General features: G+C 45.8%; 1 protein-coding gene across 2 annotated transcripts in view; it reads left to right on the top strand.

Moving 5' to 3' along the window:
- The first annotated feature begins 1709 nt into the window (after positions 1 to 1709).
- Positions 1710 to 16704, top strand: part of ADAM19 (ADAM metallopeptidase domain 19) — a 78039-nt gene continuing 63044 nt past the window's right edge. The window contains exons 1-3 of one of the 2 annotated variants that reach the window (XM_026510865.4): positions 1710 to 1915; positions 4603 to 4685; positions 9322 to 9392. In XM_026510865.4, coding sequence (XP_026366650.2) covers positions 1849 to 1915; positions 4603 to 4685; positions 9322 to 9392 — 221 coding nt within the window. In that variant the 5' untranslated portion in view covers positions 1710 to 1848. The remainder of the gene's footprint in view (positions 1916 to 4602; positions 4686 to 9321; positions 9393 to 16704) is intronic. The other variant, XM_026510866.4, reaches the window with a different exon arrangement.

Here is a 16704-nt window from a genome sequence, read left to right as displayed (position 1 = left end):
TGTTAATGGACTGTGTGTCTCCCTCAAATTCCCATGTTGGAGCCCTAACCCCCAGGGTGACTTTTTGGAGACTGGGCCTATACAGTGGTAATAAAGATCAAATGCGATCATAAGGGTGGGGCTCTGACCTGGTGGAATTAGTGTCTTTACAAGAAGGGAGAGAGAAGAGGTTGCTCTCTCCACACAAGCACAGAAGACACCATGCGAAGACTCAGTGAGACTGTGGCCGTCTACAAGCCAGGAAGAGAAGGCTTACCAGAAAACCACCAGGCTAGCACCTTGATCTTGCACTTCTAGCCTCTAGAACTGTGAAAAAATAAGTTTCGTTGTTTGAGCCATCCGGTCTGTGGTATTTTGTTATGGCGGCTTGAGCAGACTAATACAGCTTCTAAATACATCAGTGGCAAGACCGTATCTTATTGATCCCATGGGTGCGCAATGGTTTTGACAGACCCACCTACCTACTCACCATCTTCAGGAATGTCTTGTCCTTCCCAATACACAGTATTTTGTTGAGTTGTGCAAACCTGGGTTTGAAGAAAGAGGCTCAGTGAAAGCAACAGATGACAAGAGGTCTGAAGCTTGGTTTCTAGAACCAGGATTTGCCAAAACTTGCTAAGGGATCTTAGGCAAGCCACTTTTCTGGTTATTATTATCCATCTGTAAAATAAAGTGTGCTGCATCAGGCTCTGAATTATACAGATGTGGGCTTGAATCCAGACTCTGACATTAGTTGTGTGACCTTGCACAAATTACTTAGCCACTCAGGTTTGGTTTTCTCATCTCTGAAACAGGATAATAGTACTTACCCCAGGGATTACTGGGCTAATTAAGAGAAGATGTATCCAGAGTCCCCAGTACATTTTAAAGGACAATAAATGAGTTCTTTTCCTAGATTGATTGATTAATTGATTAATTAATTAAGTTAATGTATGCAAAGCACCGAGGACAGTTTCCAGCACTTATAAAGGGCTGTATACGCCTTAGTTACCATTTTTTAAAAAATTCTAGCAGATAGTAACTCCTCAGTAAGCGAGGTCTTTATGATTATTTTCAGGCCTCATCTCCCTTCATTTCCTTCCAAAGCCCTAAATTCTAACTATACCTAATTCTATTTTCCCCCCAATACAGCCCGTGGGCTTTCCTGCCCTAGTATATTTGTCTACTCCGTTTTCTCTGCCTGGTGCTCCATTTCTCTTCCTCCAGAGCTCAGATGTCTTCTCCACTGGGAATCCTCTCTCCATTACCCTCCTCCTCCCAGTCAGAGGAATGGCTCCTTGATTTGTGTCCTGCTAAGAAAACAACTCCATATAGCACTTAGTTCTTTGTGCCTGGTGGTTCAGTTAACTCTTTCAGAGCCTGCCTCCTAGAGTAGCGGCCTTGGGGGCACGGTGCTGGGTGAGTAGCCCCTGGGTGTCACCCAAGACGTCTAGCACAGTGCGGGACAGAGGAAACGAGCCGCTACAGGGGTGCAGAGAGGGGTCCAGTTTAACTCCTAGAAGCCCGAGCCCCCGACCCTCCCCAGGCCGCGCCCACCGGGAAGCCTGCCCCTCCGCGGGCTCGGACTCTCCCTCCGCTGCTCCCCATCACCTGAGCCGACCCGGCTCCCAAGGGTCCCCCGGGCTCCTTCCCGGCGGTCCCTCCCGCCCCCTCCTGGCGGGCGCGTCCCCTCCTCCACCCCGCGGCGGAGCCCTGCGGAGCTGAGGGCGGAGCGTCGCTGTCGATGGCTGGGAGCCGGGCTGGGAGGCGCTGGGCGAGCAGTGGGTTCCAGACGCGCCGCCGCCTGGCCGGGGGGCTGGCATGGCCGCGTGCTTGTGAACGCGGAGCGCGCGAGGGGCCGCTGCCACCATGCCCGGGGGCGTGGGCGCCGTCCGGCTCTGCCTGCTGGCGCTCGCCCTGCCGGGGTGGACCAGAAGTAAGTGGCGGGGCGCGCGGGGGGAGGTGGCTGGGGGAGGATGGAGGCGGGTGGGCTGGGTGGCCCGAAGACCTGGGGGTCGCCCCCTGCAACTCCGCGGGGCTGCTTCCCCGCGGCCCCCCAGCCTGGGAGCCCGGGCTGTGTTCCCACGTTGTGCGCCCCGTGGGCGGTGGTGGGGGTCCGGGAGACCCAGAGCAGGCAGAAAACAGCCGGTCCCTGCCGTGGCTTGCCTCCCTGTGCCTCGTTCTCTCTTTCCACTGTTTTGTTTTTTTTTTTTTTTGCTTTTGGCTTCTCTTTCCGCTGCTTTCCTAGTCTCTCCCTCTTCTCTCCAGTCTTTGTGTGTGTGTGTTCCTATAAATATATATTGATAAAATCGGCACCATACCATATGTACAGCTTTGTGCCTTGCATTCTCCACTTCACATTATGAGCCCACATCGTTTCATTCTCCAAAAACATGATTTTAATGACTGTAGATTACATCAAGAAATCGCAGAAGTGTAATTTTCAAAAAGTTAAAAAAACATGACTCATACAAATATAGGATGAATGGGTGGCAAAGACTCCTTCAATTCATTAATGAAGCAGTGAGTAGAATGGTAAAGCTGGTTCAAAGCGTGAGAGGAACGGGTCGTACAAGCATCAGGGACAATGTTGAAGTCGTGTGCTGGGACAGATACAGAAGTGGTCAATGCCCCCACAGGGTCAACCAACCTTAATTCTTAGTTCTCTTTCTACCATACCGAAGTCGTTTGCATCTCTACCAGACAAAAATCTACAGTTAATATGTAACTTCACAGAGTATGGTTTTTAAATTTGTGGTAAATTAAAAAAGTCAAACCAAGGTGCATTCCCTTAGAAAAATGTGGTGATCTATGGGAGGGCCTGTTAAACAATGCTCCAATGTGACATTGAAAGGACATCCTGCTTGCTTTTTGCCTCATTTGCAAGTTTTTGAACAATTTTTCTTAAGGTGTATTGTATTCCTCTATTAGTTAGCCTTGCTTTCAGTATTCTGTTTTGCAATCATAAAGATCATTTCATTCCTTTAAACATTCCATTAAATATCATAGAATTCCTTTTTGTTGTAAAGAATCTAGACTTATCAGAGGCACCAGAGCAGGGCTATGCCTCTCTGGTTCCCCCATGAATATCAAGCACCTGGCATAGTACTTGGTAGACAATTAAGCATTCAGAAAACACATTATGAATAAATGAATGCCTTGCTTCTGATTTTTACCAGTACAATGAAACTAATGCTTGTCTAATGAGATTATTTTTCAGATATATTTTGATTGAGAATACTTTATATCAGTACTCTGAAAGGAACATTAATCACTCATAATCCTGCCACTCGGAACAACTGTAGCCACCTTTCATACCACTCATTGTATCCTATGTGATCGATGTGATTGGCGTAGAAAGAATAGAATTTGAAGTCCTCACCACCACCCCAGGAGTCCTATGGATATGGCCCCTTCTTGTGGAGACTAATTTGTCTAGGTCTTGGGAAATTACCACTTTATTAAGATTATCTGCAAAAAGTGTTTGAGGTTAGCGGTATCTAGAACAAGTCTTTCCGCAAACAACGTTCAGCTCCCCATTCTTGGAAGATAGAAATCCTGCTACCTACCTTGTCTTGCGGAGGAAGGAGAACTGAGGGTGATAGTGATTTGGAAAGTGGGAAGTGATCTACAAATGCAGACTTGCCATTAGGAAGCTCAGGGTAATGTGATGATGCTTTGTGGATGTGGGAGGAGTTTCATGGTGACTCTCCCCAGTACTGCTGTGAGATAGGCAGGCGGGTATCATTGTCTTCATATTACACATGAGCAAACTGAAGCTCGGGGGGAAAACTTCCAGAGCATACCCAGAATCCAACCACTTCATTCCTCTCTCCTGAGGTCATTTTAGTCTGAACCACCATCATCTCTCACCAGGTCTGCAGCCTTGCCTTCTTACTTCTATTCTTACGCCCACCCCTCCCCCACGTTACCCCCCAATCTCCACCCAGCAGGCAGAATGATCTTTGAAAAACTGAATACAGATCATATTGCTCTGTGTCTAAACCCTCCAGTGCCTTCCAAGTCTATTTATAATAAAATCCAGGCACTTGTCATGGCCTCTGTGATATCAGACCCATGGCTGTCTTGCTGACCACGTCTCCTAACAGCTTCCCTGCTCATTTACTAGATTCTAACTACCTCTATCTTCTGCTTGTTCCTTAAACGGGCCAAGTCACCTTCGGCTCAGGCAGGACCATTGCACTTGCTGATCCTTCTCTCTGGGCCGCTCTTCCCCCAGGGCTTTTCACAGCTGCCTTCTTCTGGTCTCTTAGGTCTCAAACGACATCTTTGTTAAACATCCTGTCTAAAATAGGTGCCTCTTCTTCGGTTCTCTTTATTCTGTGACCCTGTTAGACCATTTGAGAATATTTGTGTGCTGTGCATCTCCCAACTCTAGAAGGTGACCTGTGAGGAGTTCAGAGACCTTGTTATCCCTGTTTACCACGATATGGCCAACAGTTAGCAGAGTGCCTGACCCATAGTAAGTGCCAAGAGCCTGGCATCCGGCAGGTATCCTAATGACCCAATAAGCGTTTCTTTTTTCCGGTTGGCAGTGCATGCCTAGCTTAGCTAGGGTGCAGAGTTTTGGAATTCCAATGGTTGTGTATCCTGTATTGGCAGGAGGAAATGTGGAAGGCAGCCCCCAGCTACAACATGAACGGATAATACCTCAGTGGAAGACTGAAAGCCCCACGAAAGAAAAGGTAAGACACAAAACATCTCATTTTCAGAGGCAGGAGCTGACAAGTACATTCTGTGAGATGCGGGGCCACCTTCTCAACTTTCCTGGAAGGCCAGTCATTGCTATTAGTTCTGTTTTTGGCCTGCACTCCCCTCTCTGTGCATTGGTTTTGAAAAATCCCAGATGGGACTTTCCTTCATTGTGTGACAAACTTCTAGAACACTTCCAAATGCTATTAGTTGAGGAAATGAAAATTATTAATGTTGACACAAGCTAAGTGCAAATATGTGTCACAAAAATCACCAGCTCTCAAATGGAATTGATTAAATGTTGTCACTGTTATTTTTACTTTATATAATACATGCTTTACTTCATTGATAAGATAATGTACTTGGAGAGAAAAATAATAATTCAAGCTATTTTTAAGAGACAGGGAAGGAATCTAGTACTGGGGAATATATCTTAAAATGCAATAAATAGGCTACTTGGGCCATGGCACAAGCAAAATGCACAGGCTTGATCAAGGGGATTGAGAGTAAGACAGAAAACATGATCCTGTTATGCAAAGAGGACCTGTACATCCAGGATATTCTTTGTGGTTCTGGTCTTTACGGTTCAAGTGAGACATGAAAGAGCTAGAAAGGAAGACAATTGCTGTGTGCCCGTAACCAGCTATGGGACTTTCTACTTTCTGAACTTCAGATTCCTCATTTATAAAACAGGGCTTCAAGGGAATAGGAGTAAAGAGGGCTGGAGAGAAGCAATAGTCAATTAGGTCCAGAAAGAATGATTACCCAACATTTGCAGCAACATGGACGTGGCTGGAGGAGATTATGCTAAGTGAAATAAGTCAAGCAGAGTAAGACAATTATCATATGGTTTCACTCATTTATGGAACATAAGAAATAGCAGGAAGATCGGTAGGAGAAGGAAGGGAAGAATGAAGGGGGGGTAAACAGAAGGGGGAATGAACCACTAGAGACTATGGACTCTGGGAAACAAACTGAGGGCTTCAGAGGGGAGGAGGGTGGAGGATTGGAATAGGCCAGTGATGGGTACTAAAGAGGGCACATATTGCATGGAGCACTGGGTGTTATACGCAAACAATGAATCAAGGAACACATCAAAAACTAAGCATGTACTGTATGGTGACTAACATAACATAATAAAAAATTCTTATTAAAAAAAAATAAGGTCCTTTGGGGAACAAAGGGTCCATGATTTATTGGGCAGCATATAAAAAAGCAAGATTATTGTAGGAGAGAATGGAGAGAGAGCTGTATCAGGAAAGATTTCAGACTTTGTGGAAAGGTAAATGGAGAGGAGAAATGCCCGGAATCCTTGAAGCTACGGGTAGGGTAATACACCAATGTCCAAAAATGCTTCAGCTTGAATTTATTAAGGGAACTTCCAGCAAAAAATTTGGGAGAAATGAAAGTAAGTGACATTTAATCCTAAGGACAATAAATGCATGGACTTCATTTCATCAAAAAGTAGGAAAGGCTGAAAATAGCTTCAGGAAGAATCTAGACAGATTGATAGATGGCCATCGTAGAGCAGGTTTATTTTTTAAAAAATTAGGATCTTGGATAGTCCAACATATCTATTATTGCTCAAGGAATGGATCTGATATTTTCTGTAGAGATTCTTTGTTCCTTCCAGATGTGGGATGCCCGGCATCCTCAGGAAGGGCCTGAGAGACAAAGTAGAGCTCCAGACCCTGTCTTCATTCCTAGCCATTGTCTGCCCGGAATCTGGGTCATTGTATTTTGTAGGAATAGTGGGCACAGTGCCTGGTCCCATAAGTATGTGTTGAATGAACGAATGAATGAATGTCAGAGAGAGAGCAGAAGGTAAGTTTCAGTCGGGCCTCTTATTCTCATTTAGGTAACAATTCATTCATCAAACATTAATTGAAACCCTTGCTGTATAGTAAGTATTATACTAGATCTTAAGGCAGGGTGCACATACACAGGACAGATTTTGATACCCTGTGAAGCTGAAGGTCTATTTAATCTACCCCTAAAGAGAAAGGAATTTTAACCTTTCCCTGTGGTAAGTATAACCAGCAGGTCGGCTCCCTCCACGTCCTAGGAGAGGTGAGGTTACCCCTTCCTAACACAGAGTGGAGCTGCAAAGGGAAAGCCGAGTAAAGCCGGCCAAGGACAATACATGGATCCTGATAGAGCTGTTTCATTGTTTTGCTTGCAATGTCCCCTGGAAACAAGAGACAACATATTTTAAATATCAGTGTCTGAGCATCTTCCACACCAGAGAGAGATATTTTTGGATCACCCACTTGTAAATATTTGTACTCATGTTGCAGCTTGTGTCTCTTTGGAGGAGAGGTGACAGCGCTTTGATTTGTGTCAACTTTCCTTTTTTGTGTGAACTGTCACGTGGACATCCACTCCTTGAGTAAGGGAATCGCTACAGCTCTGTTGCTGTGCACTTTTCCTCAGATGCCTGCTTGGACCTGTGTCCCTGATGCTTAATGTCACTGGACAGGGTAAATATGGAATATCCCAGGGTTAAGTGGCAAAGGATCAGCACCCACAACAGGTGTTATCAGAGCTGAATCAGGGCATCAGAAACAGAGATGTGGATCCCTTAGTGAAAGTTATTGGGTAAACAACCACCTAACTTCCTCTCCCCATGGTTTTGAAATGTCCCTTTTTAAGAGAAGTCAATAGGATGAATTAGTACAAAAATAGCAAAGGACAGGGTTGCCCAAGCTTCCTGGATCAGAATGTTCAAATCTCATTGGAGCCCTTGTGGCCTGAATGTCTCAGGGATGCCCAGTGCCTGGGACCCTAAGGGGAAGTGCAGTTCGGGTCAGATAAAAAGAGGAATGTGCTTGGAAGAGGAAGGCCCCCAACTAGAGGTGGCAAAGCAGTGGGCCCTTTTTCGCCGATGCTGAAACTAAGCTTTGGGGACAACTTTAGGAATTTATCAGTTCCTTGGTCCCAAGTTAGAGAACATGTATTTAAAACACACGAGAGAATTGATTCTGTTTCTAATACGCTCAAATATGTAAATATCTCATTTCAAATAAATAACTTTTCCCTTCAAAATGAGTTCAACCACCTGAAGTTGAATTGTTGAAGCAAGGACATTTATTATGACTTGAATTTTTTTCCCTTCTTTTTAAAAATTTTTTAAAATTTTTATTTTTCTATTATGTTCAGTCAGCCAGCATATAGTACATCATAAGTTTTTGTTGTAGTGTTCAATGATTCATTAGTTGCATAATTTTCCACAATAATAAGGTAAAAAGAGATGAGAAGTCCCTTACTTAAAATATAAAAGCAATTCTAAAAACATGGAAAGATGCACAAAGAAAATAAAATTAACCCATGGTCCTACTGCGGAGAGGTCACTATGGTAACCTTTTGACTTATTTCTTTCTACAAAAGTATATTTAAATAAAATATACAGTGTTGTTTTGAGTCTTTGTGTGCTTAACAATTATCATGTATACTTTCTTGATAGTTTAAAAATTAAAGTCATCATTTTTACTGACTGTTGAGGGTTTTGTCATATGATTGATCATTTATTTAACTATTCTTCTATTTTTGGACATTCAAGTTATATTTCATTAGTCATTATTATAAGTACTGAGCATCCCTGTGTCTAAAACTTTGCCTACGTTCCCATTTGTTCTCTTCAGATAGAGTGTTGTGTCACTGAGTCAGAGGGTCTAAACATTTAAATTTGTCCATCTGTCAAATTATTTTCCACTGAGTTGATATCAATTTAAATTCTTACTGGTAGGGTATGAGAGTGCCTACTTTCAGTATGCTCATTGTGATTTATGGGTTTTAAAAAATCTCTGTCACTGTGATTTTTTTTTAAAGGTGTCTTTTAAAAATTTTGCTTTTTGGCGGGGAGCAATTACCGGCGATGTTGAACACGTTTTTCATGCTTATTGGCCATTTGTATGATATCTCAAATGATCTCTTCTGGGTGTGCTGCTCATTTGGCCAAGTTTCTCTCATGTGTAAAATATACCTTTTTTTGGACCTACGAAACTTTAGTTAGAGGTTTTCCTAGTTGTCTCCTCTGAAATGTTTGGGGGGTATCCAAACTGCGAGCCAGAATGAAATAAAATACGAACTCACTCGGAAGAGGGTTCTCCCGGTATTTTAGATAATAGCCAACAAGTATCATTGGGTTTTCTCTGTGCCAGGCTCTGGGATGAATTATTTACATTTTCTATGTCACTTAATCCCTACAAGAGTCCCATAAGCCTGACTGTTATTATCCATTTTACAAACAAGGAAACTGAGCCGTAGGGAGCTTCAGTAACATGCTCACAAGTGCAGTGTGAGAGCCGGCCCTTGAATCCAGATCTGACTGCACAGAAAACTGACTGTTGAAGATCGTATTGTCGAGGGTTTGCCTTGACCAGACGTGCATGGAAGCACTTAACACCACATTTCGGCTTGGAGTTTCTTTCCTTTGTATGTGAGGTGGCGGCGGTTGGGGGAGGGGCACCTGGTCCTTTGGGGGCTGAAGTCATTTCATGTTTGGGCTGGAAATGCAATTGACCCTTTCTCGTTCACTTCCTGTGGATCAATGTCAGAGCCCTGTGCTAGATCCCTGGGAGCCTCATCCCCTGCTTTTAGGAACTGACATTCTTCTGTTGTTGCTTTTAGCATCCACTCAAAGCTGAGCTCAGGGTAACGGCCGAGGGGCGAGAATTCATCTTGGACCTGGAGAAGAATGAGTAAGTGGACTCCTCATTTATCCATAATGAAACAATTCACCTCCATGTCAATGCCGGATGCAGGTGCCGCTGTTTTGGAAGGAAGCAGTTTGTGAAATCACCGAGCGCTGGATCTGTCGTTTCTTTGCGGGGAGTGTCTTGCAAAGACAGCATATCCACGATCTCTTGACTTGCTGTGAAATTACTGGGCCGTTTAACGTCTTCCTTGAATTTCCTCTGGCTGTATTTCCGGGGCCTCCTAGAGTTCACTGCAGGCACACAGGGGTGTGTGTGTGTGTGTGTGTGTGTGTGTGTGTGTGCGCGCGCGCATGTGTGTGTGTGACGAAGGGAGGGATGGAAGGGAGGACTTTGGCAGCTGACTTACTAGCCCCAGCACGGCGCATGGCAGGAAGTGAAGGAGATTAGAGGAAAATTGCAGAAAGCACAGAGAGAGGCAGGGTGGAGTGTTGTTGGATTTGGCGCCTCAAACGCGGCCGCTCCATTTGTTCTGGGTCAGCTAAGTCTGAGATTCTGCCAATAAGGGCATGGTCAGCAGTCTCCCAGCTTCCTCAGGCTGATTCCTCCATCTTCCTAACCTCATTCATCTCGGGTGGCTGCCTGGCTCAGGAATATTCCCACATTGATTTGCCATCAAGCGCCGCTGTATCTTGATTCATGTTATCGAGCTGGTGAATAGATATGATGCATGGCTGCTCGTCGGCCGTTCCCAATCTGCTTGGCCACTTGAGAGCTCTCCTTACTTGGCTGGGGATGCTGAGGCCTCTGGTATTTTCCCACTAACTAGTTCTGCCTCGCAGACCTTGCAGATAAGGCTGCATGGCTCAGAGAACTGCCTGCCTCCTCTTGGCAGCCTCTGGAGTCCCCTGGAAGCAGATGAGTAATCAGACGCATCACTGCCAAGAAAGGGATGGATAGGGACCTTCCCGTATCCAGAAGGACGGGAAGGGCTGCTAAGCTCGGGTAGAAGGCAAGAACATAAATTATTCCAAATTTGGGCTTTTGGATCCTTGCACAGGAGGGTGAGTGGTGTTGGAAGTGTGGTAAAAGCATGCCCGAAGCAGCGTGCACAGCAATGGGCTTCGGCCACATCTTTCCTCTGCCTCCAGTAGATGGTGGCCTCCGGGAAGCTGGAGTGTTGGGCATCTCAGTCATTTTTGCTGCTTTCTTCCTGGCAGTGAAAGCCACCCCAAGAATGGGTTCCTTTTGTCCCATTTGCCTGGAACAGAATTGGCTGGCTATGTCCCCAGAAGGCGTAGGCTCTGCCTGCTTGGGATTTCTCCTTGTGTTGTCTTCCTCTGGTCCTGCAGGAAATGCCTTTGGAGGATCTCTTCTTGTCGGTCTCTCAGGAGCCTGCTTTCATTTCTTGTGGCCCCAGCCCTCTAGCTCCAGTCCGAATGTCCAGTTTTGGCCCCTGAGCCTAATCCGTCCTATTTGGCCTCCAGTGGACCATTTGACCCTTCAGCCTCCTCTGGGCAGTCCAAGAGATGGGGGTGTGTGTGTCATGGGTAAATGAGATCCCGGGACTCATCCTTCCCTCATGTTTTGGAACCTGTGCAAGAGGCCATAGGAAGTTCAAGCAGGGAGATGTCTTAGAAAACAGGGTACAGCGGTCTTACAGGTGGTTGTAGAAACTTTGAATCAGAGAGCATTGGGCAGGCACTTGTCTAAGGTCGCACAGCAAGTAATTGAGAGAGGTGAGACTGGGATCATTTGTGTTCTTGGCTTGGGTCTGGAGAAGGCCAGGTTTAGCTCCTAGCTGTGTGACCTGGGGCAGATGGCTGCAGCTTACGTAAGTTCGCTGTCCTCATCTATAAAGTAAGGATAGTCATGCTAACCCCACAGGGTGGTTGTGAACGAGGCCGTGCGCACAAGGTGCTTCTGGAGCACACGGTGACTGATCAGCCACGGTGGTGATTTTTATGGTCCCGCACTGAGAGCTTCCAGAGCAGAGCCCTCATGTAGTTCTATTGTCTGCTGCTCCAGGCCGCCTTTTGGTTTCCCAGTGAGCAGCGGGGGGCTGCCTGTGGTTCCTGGCCTCCTTGAGCGGGCAGAAGGCAGGAGACTTGACAAAAATGGAAGCAGCAGAGCCAAGCAGTATGACCTCACCAGGTATCCCTGGGGGACGGCTTCCTGCTATTTTCATCTAAATTGGGCTTTTTGTTTTTGAACATGTGTTAGCAAGCGGAACTCTTAACTGCACACGACTTCCTAGTGTGTTTATTTCCCCAGGCCTTCCCATTCATGGTGCTTGTGAGTCCGGATTCAAAACAGCTCGGGGGTGGGGGGTGGGGGGTGGGGGAGTGAGGCTTTTCTGATATTTCAAATCGCTGCGTTCAGGTTTTTGTAATCCCATGATACTTGAGGGGAAGCTAGGCTCTGCGCCAGGTGACTTCTCAAGCTCTGCTTCTTAATTTCCTCAACGGATTCATTCATTGTTATTCATCTGTTATGCATCCGTAGCATGGCTGGCCCCCGTGTCAGTACTGGAGACCCGGCTGTGTACAGAACAGTTCTGCCCTTACGGAGCTTATATTCTAGTGGCAGGAACAGTAAACAAATGAACAAGTGAACTGTGGTATGTCCAAAGACACGCACTGTGGAGGAACCATAGTGGAGGGCAGGGGGGAGGGTTCAGGAGGGAGGAGCTTTCGAGAATGGTGGTCAGGAAAGGCCTTGGTGGTGAATTGATATTGGAGTCAAGACCTGAAGGAGGTGAGGACGTGAGCCATGTGGACGGCTTTGAGATGACAATTCCAAGGAGAAGCAACAACCAAGTTCAAAGCCCCCAGTAGGTTATGAAGCTTCCCTTTCTCCACAGCTCACCTCCCCATACGTTTTCCCATACATTGGATTCTCAGGCCTCTCAGCGCAAGGGCTGTGGGCAAGGGCTTCTGGGACTTGTGAGGGAAGGGAGAGGACATTTCTAATTTATTTTTCATCATCCTGAGGTGTCTGGCCTTCTCCCATCAAGTCAAAGCCCGCGTGCTAATGCATGGCCCAAAATAGCAGTGAGCGGGCCTTTAATGGAATTCACACATGGAGAGGTTGCCAAGAATGGTGAGAATGGAGGAGCAGGGCGTGGGCCAGGAGAGCGGGCACGTAGCAAATGGGCCTTCGGTGCAGGAAGCAGACACCCCAAGTTGTCTTAATTCAATAACATGACAACCGGCAGCCTTTTCCTGCTGTGAAGCAACTGAAGATAAATGGATGGCATTCCCATGGGAGACGCACACCGTTTATCGAGTACAGGCAAAAACGAGTGGCATTGTAAGGCTGATGTCAATATGGCGTTCATGTCTGACAGTCCTAGGTTCAGATCCTGGCTCTGCCACTTACTAGCTGTATGTTTTCTTTAAGTCTCAGTTTCCCTATCCTTATATCCCTTTCTGGGATATAAAGGTAGGCCATGCCATGAGCCATGGGGAGGATGAAATGAGATGGTGTGTGGAAAGCCAGCACGCTGCCTGGCTTTAGTCCACACTCAGTGAAGGGCAGCTACTATTATCTCTTGCTCACGATTTTTTAACTGCAAAAGTAATACATGCTCATTGTAAAACATGTAGCAATACCAAAAAATGATAAGTAAAAGAGTGAAAGTCTCCCACCCTCAAGGAGAATCCATCATTAGCAATTTGGGGGGCATACCCTGGATACTCATAAACGCAATTGTACAGAAGCTCACGTACCAGCTGTTATTTTTGTTGGGGAGGGAGGAGCAGAAGTGAGCTTATACTATATATCTTATTCCATACTTGTTTTTTAAGACTCAACTGTATGTCTGAAGGTAGTATTCTACCTTCTATTATGTTGCTTTACATTTACTCACACACGTACACATGATTTGCAAAGATTGGTGCACAGCTGTTGTTAGGAGAGCCTTACTTGTGATCGAGGCAGTGCGGTACGTGGAGAGAGTACTGAGCTCAGAGACCGATGATGTCGAGGTGATCAACAAGCCAGCTGGCTCTCCTGGGTCTCAACGTTCTTCATCTGTAAAATGGGGATTTTGCCCCATTGGCCTCTAAGAGCTTTTTCTTGCACTACCTATTTAAAGGACATGGTGTAAGTAGAAAAATGGAAAAGAACTCCTGACCCCAGGAAGTTTGCTCTCCAGTTATAGGGACATTCTTGAAAATAGGGCACTGGGATAAAGGCAAATGCCACAAAACCACGGACCTTGAAGTTGAGGATGAACTGCTAGCTCAGGACTCGCCACTTAGGCAACATCAACACGGGAAGGGAAATGATAGGGAAGAAATTATAGGCTGCTATTTCCACAAGCCACAAATCCATAATATTTTTTCTGCATATAATTTCCCCCATGCCCTGAGGACTGCCATATCAACCCAGAAGCCGTACTGGACAAAGATTTGTTTGCTGAAATCAAATGGAATCTTCCTTAGCTGTAAACGTCTAGGGATATGAACAGCTCTAGGAAATGTAGGCTCTGGCTCACTCCCTTCTCCTTTCTGTACTTTTTCCCAAGGAGGGACCACTGAACTGTTGAATCAGCTTGCAGGATGCTCACTGGGCGGCATTACTCGAGGGCAGGATCACTCGGTTACAAGGTCACCTTCAAAAGCACACGAGCAGCTCAGCTAGTGGGCACTCTGCCCAGAGGACCTTTGGCCATGCACTGCTCTTCTGCTGGTCTCTTGAGCACATTCTGGAACTCTTAATTTCCTCGGTATACTGTCCTTCCTTGAGTCCAAATGATGATAAGATTCAGATTTTGGCTTGCGAAAGAGAGACATATCTTTTGGTCTCACTCCATTCGTTGTGCGCCAGCCCAGCTAACTAAAGGGAGATCCTATTTGCACGAGTCTAGCTAATAAGAGTGGACATTTGTTTTCTTTTGTGTGTATGTCTACCGCCAGACCTCAGGAAAACAGTAACTCTCAAGGCAGAATTTGGACTTTTAGGGGCTCAGTGATTGTAGCCTCCACCATTACTTTCTGACGTTAATCTCTCCTCATCTCTCTAATTTCTTAATAGTCCTTCAGAGATGCCACTGGGAAGGAGACTGCTTTTGTTGTCCTGGAAATCAAGAGACAACCTGGAAAATCAACAGGCACTAGATCACTGCTAAAGGAGTGATCTAGTGCCCTGTCTCCTTATTCCCTCAACTCTATTTGAATTGTATAATACTGGAGGACTGGAGAAGGGGAGAGTTAGCAAGCAAGAAAGGAGTTTTTTAGCAAGAGACAAGCTGGATTAGTTACCACCTCTTAGTGCTCCACTTCTCTTCCAAGGAAGCCTGGTAGAAATATGTAGCTGATCAGAGGAAAATCCTGAATACACCCAGGCCGTGGCACGCTCTGCCGCCTCCACCTTCCCAGCTTCCTCTTGAGTTGGGAGTAGTCTTTAACATCTTATCTAGGATAAAGGACAGCTCTGTTTGACGCTCTCTTGTCAGGAGCTTCATTTGTTGTTGGCAAAATTCAATTTCCTGAATCAAAGCGAGGCTTAAGAAAGGCTTAGACGCTATCCCGATGTTCTTGGTAACCCGCGCTCACCGAGTCGCATCGGAATGAGTCAACAGACATATGGATTACATTTCACTTAAAATACACATGGCTTAAGAAATTAGAGGATATCATTCTTTAACCAAGTATTTGGCAGATCTAAAGCATTCAAAATGTTTTTCCAAACTCGGCACGCAGCTGGGCTCCCCATTCCCTGCAGTGAAGATCGTGTAACCCAGGGAACCCGGTGCCGAGGAAATGGTTGAGTGGATGGGTGGGGACACCAGAATTTGATGAGAGCTGCCTGTGAGTGTCTGAGATTTACTTCAAACGTTTTCTCAAGCATCAGGAACCAAATTAACCCTGCCATGTTGACTCTGAGGCAGTGAATGCATGAGCGGATGCAAATTCCAAGCACTGTGCTAGGCACCTTGCCCCAGAAACACCTCGTGGTCCTGTTTGAGATGTAGTTTCCAACTGTAGCTTTGCAGACTGGGATTGATTTCACCTACACTTCCCATGTTGTCCAGAACTGCTGGAGCTGCAGACCAAATGGACTGCCAGCCAATCTGATGTGATCTTTTTGCAAACCAAATTCTCACATAAGCAGGGTTATTATTTCCAGATCACCGGAGATATGATATTGCTGTCTTAGGGTCCATTGCATAAATTCAGTTTCGGTAATTCAGAGTGCTGATCCGGAGGGATGCGGCTATACATTTGCCAGAAGACGGTGTCAAGGAGTGTCTGGAATTGAAATAACCTAGAGGTGTTGATTCTGAAGGCTGTGAGCACAGAAACCCGAAACACCATAATCCATAGAGTAGAACAGGCTGAGGCTTTGGTGCTAGAGAGACCCAATTGAGTTCCAGGCACTGACAGTTCCTGGTTAGGTGGCCTTTGGCAAGTCACCTGCCTTCTGAATAATTCTTCATCTGTATTCATAATAATATTCACTCCTTAGCGAGCATGTACCGAGAGCCAGTCATTGTGCAGAGACACCTCAGTACTGCTCTATGGCCTCCTCATGGCAGCCCTTCGAAGGGGCTGTGACTGTTATTCACATTTTATAAATGAGGAAACTCAGGTGTTAGGAGTTTACATATTTTGCCCAGTGTTAGCCAGATCCAGGCATACACTCAGATCTACCTTCTTACTATCTTCTACCATATGCTAGAAAGTAGATATTAATACCTTCATTGCAGGGTGGGCTAAGTTGAAAAAGGCCCCCCTCCCCAAGATATTCACATTCTAATCCCTGGGACGGGAGAATATGTTACCTTATATGGCAAAAAAGAGTCTGTGTGAGTGTGATTAAGTTAAGGGTCTTGAGAAGGGCAGATTATCCTGAATTATCTAGGTGGGTCTTCAGTGAAATCACAATTATATTTATAAGAGGGAGGCAGAGGGAGGCTTGATCATAGACAGGAGAAGGCAGTGTAACCATAGAGGCAGAGACTGGAGTGACGTGGCCACAAGCCACAGAAGGCAGGCAACCACGGGAGCCCGACGAGGCCAGGAGTGGCATCTCTCAGAAGGAGTGCAGTCCTGCTGACACCGTGATTTTGGCTCAGTAAGAATCTTGTCATTCTTCTGGCCTCCAGAACCGGGAGAGACTAATTTCCTGTTGTTTAAAGCCACGAAGTCTGCATTAATAGAAAGCAACCACAGGAAACAAATACACTCCATGAAGTTTAGCAGTAATGTATTAGGATGTGCTCAGTACAATGCCCAGCACATAACAAGCACGTTTCAATACACACTAACTTTTATTAACGCAAAAGCAAGAACAAATGATTTCTGAAATGTTTTGGTAATGCATAGTATTTCATGTGGCTGCTGTGACT

This window comes from Ursus arctos, unplaced genomic scaffold (genome assembly GCF_023065955.2).
Source record: "Ursus arctos isolate Adak ecotype North America unplaced genomic scaffold, UrsArc2.0 scaffold_15, whole genome shotgun sequence".
NCBI classification, from domain to species: Eukaryota; Metazoa; Chordata; class Mammalia; order Carnivora; family Ursidae; genus Ursus; species Ursus arctos.
This window is presented reverse-complemented; position numbering and strand designations above follow the sequence as displayed.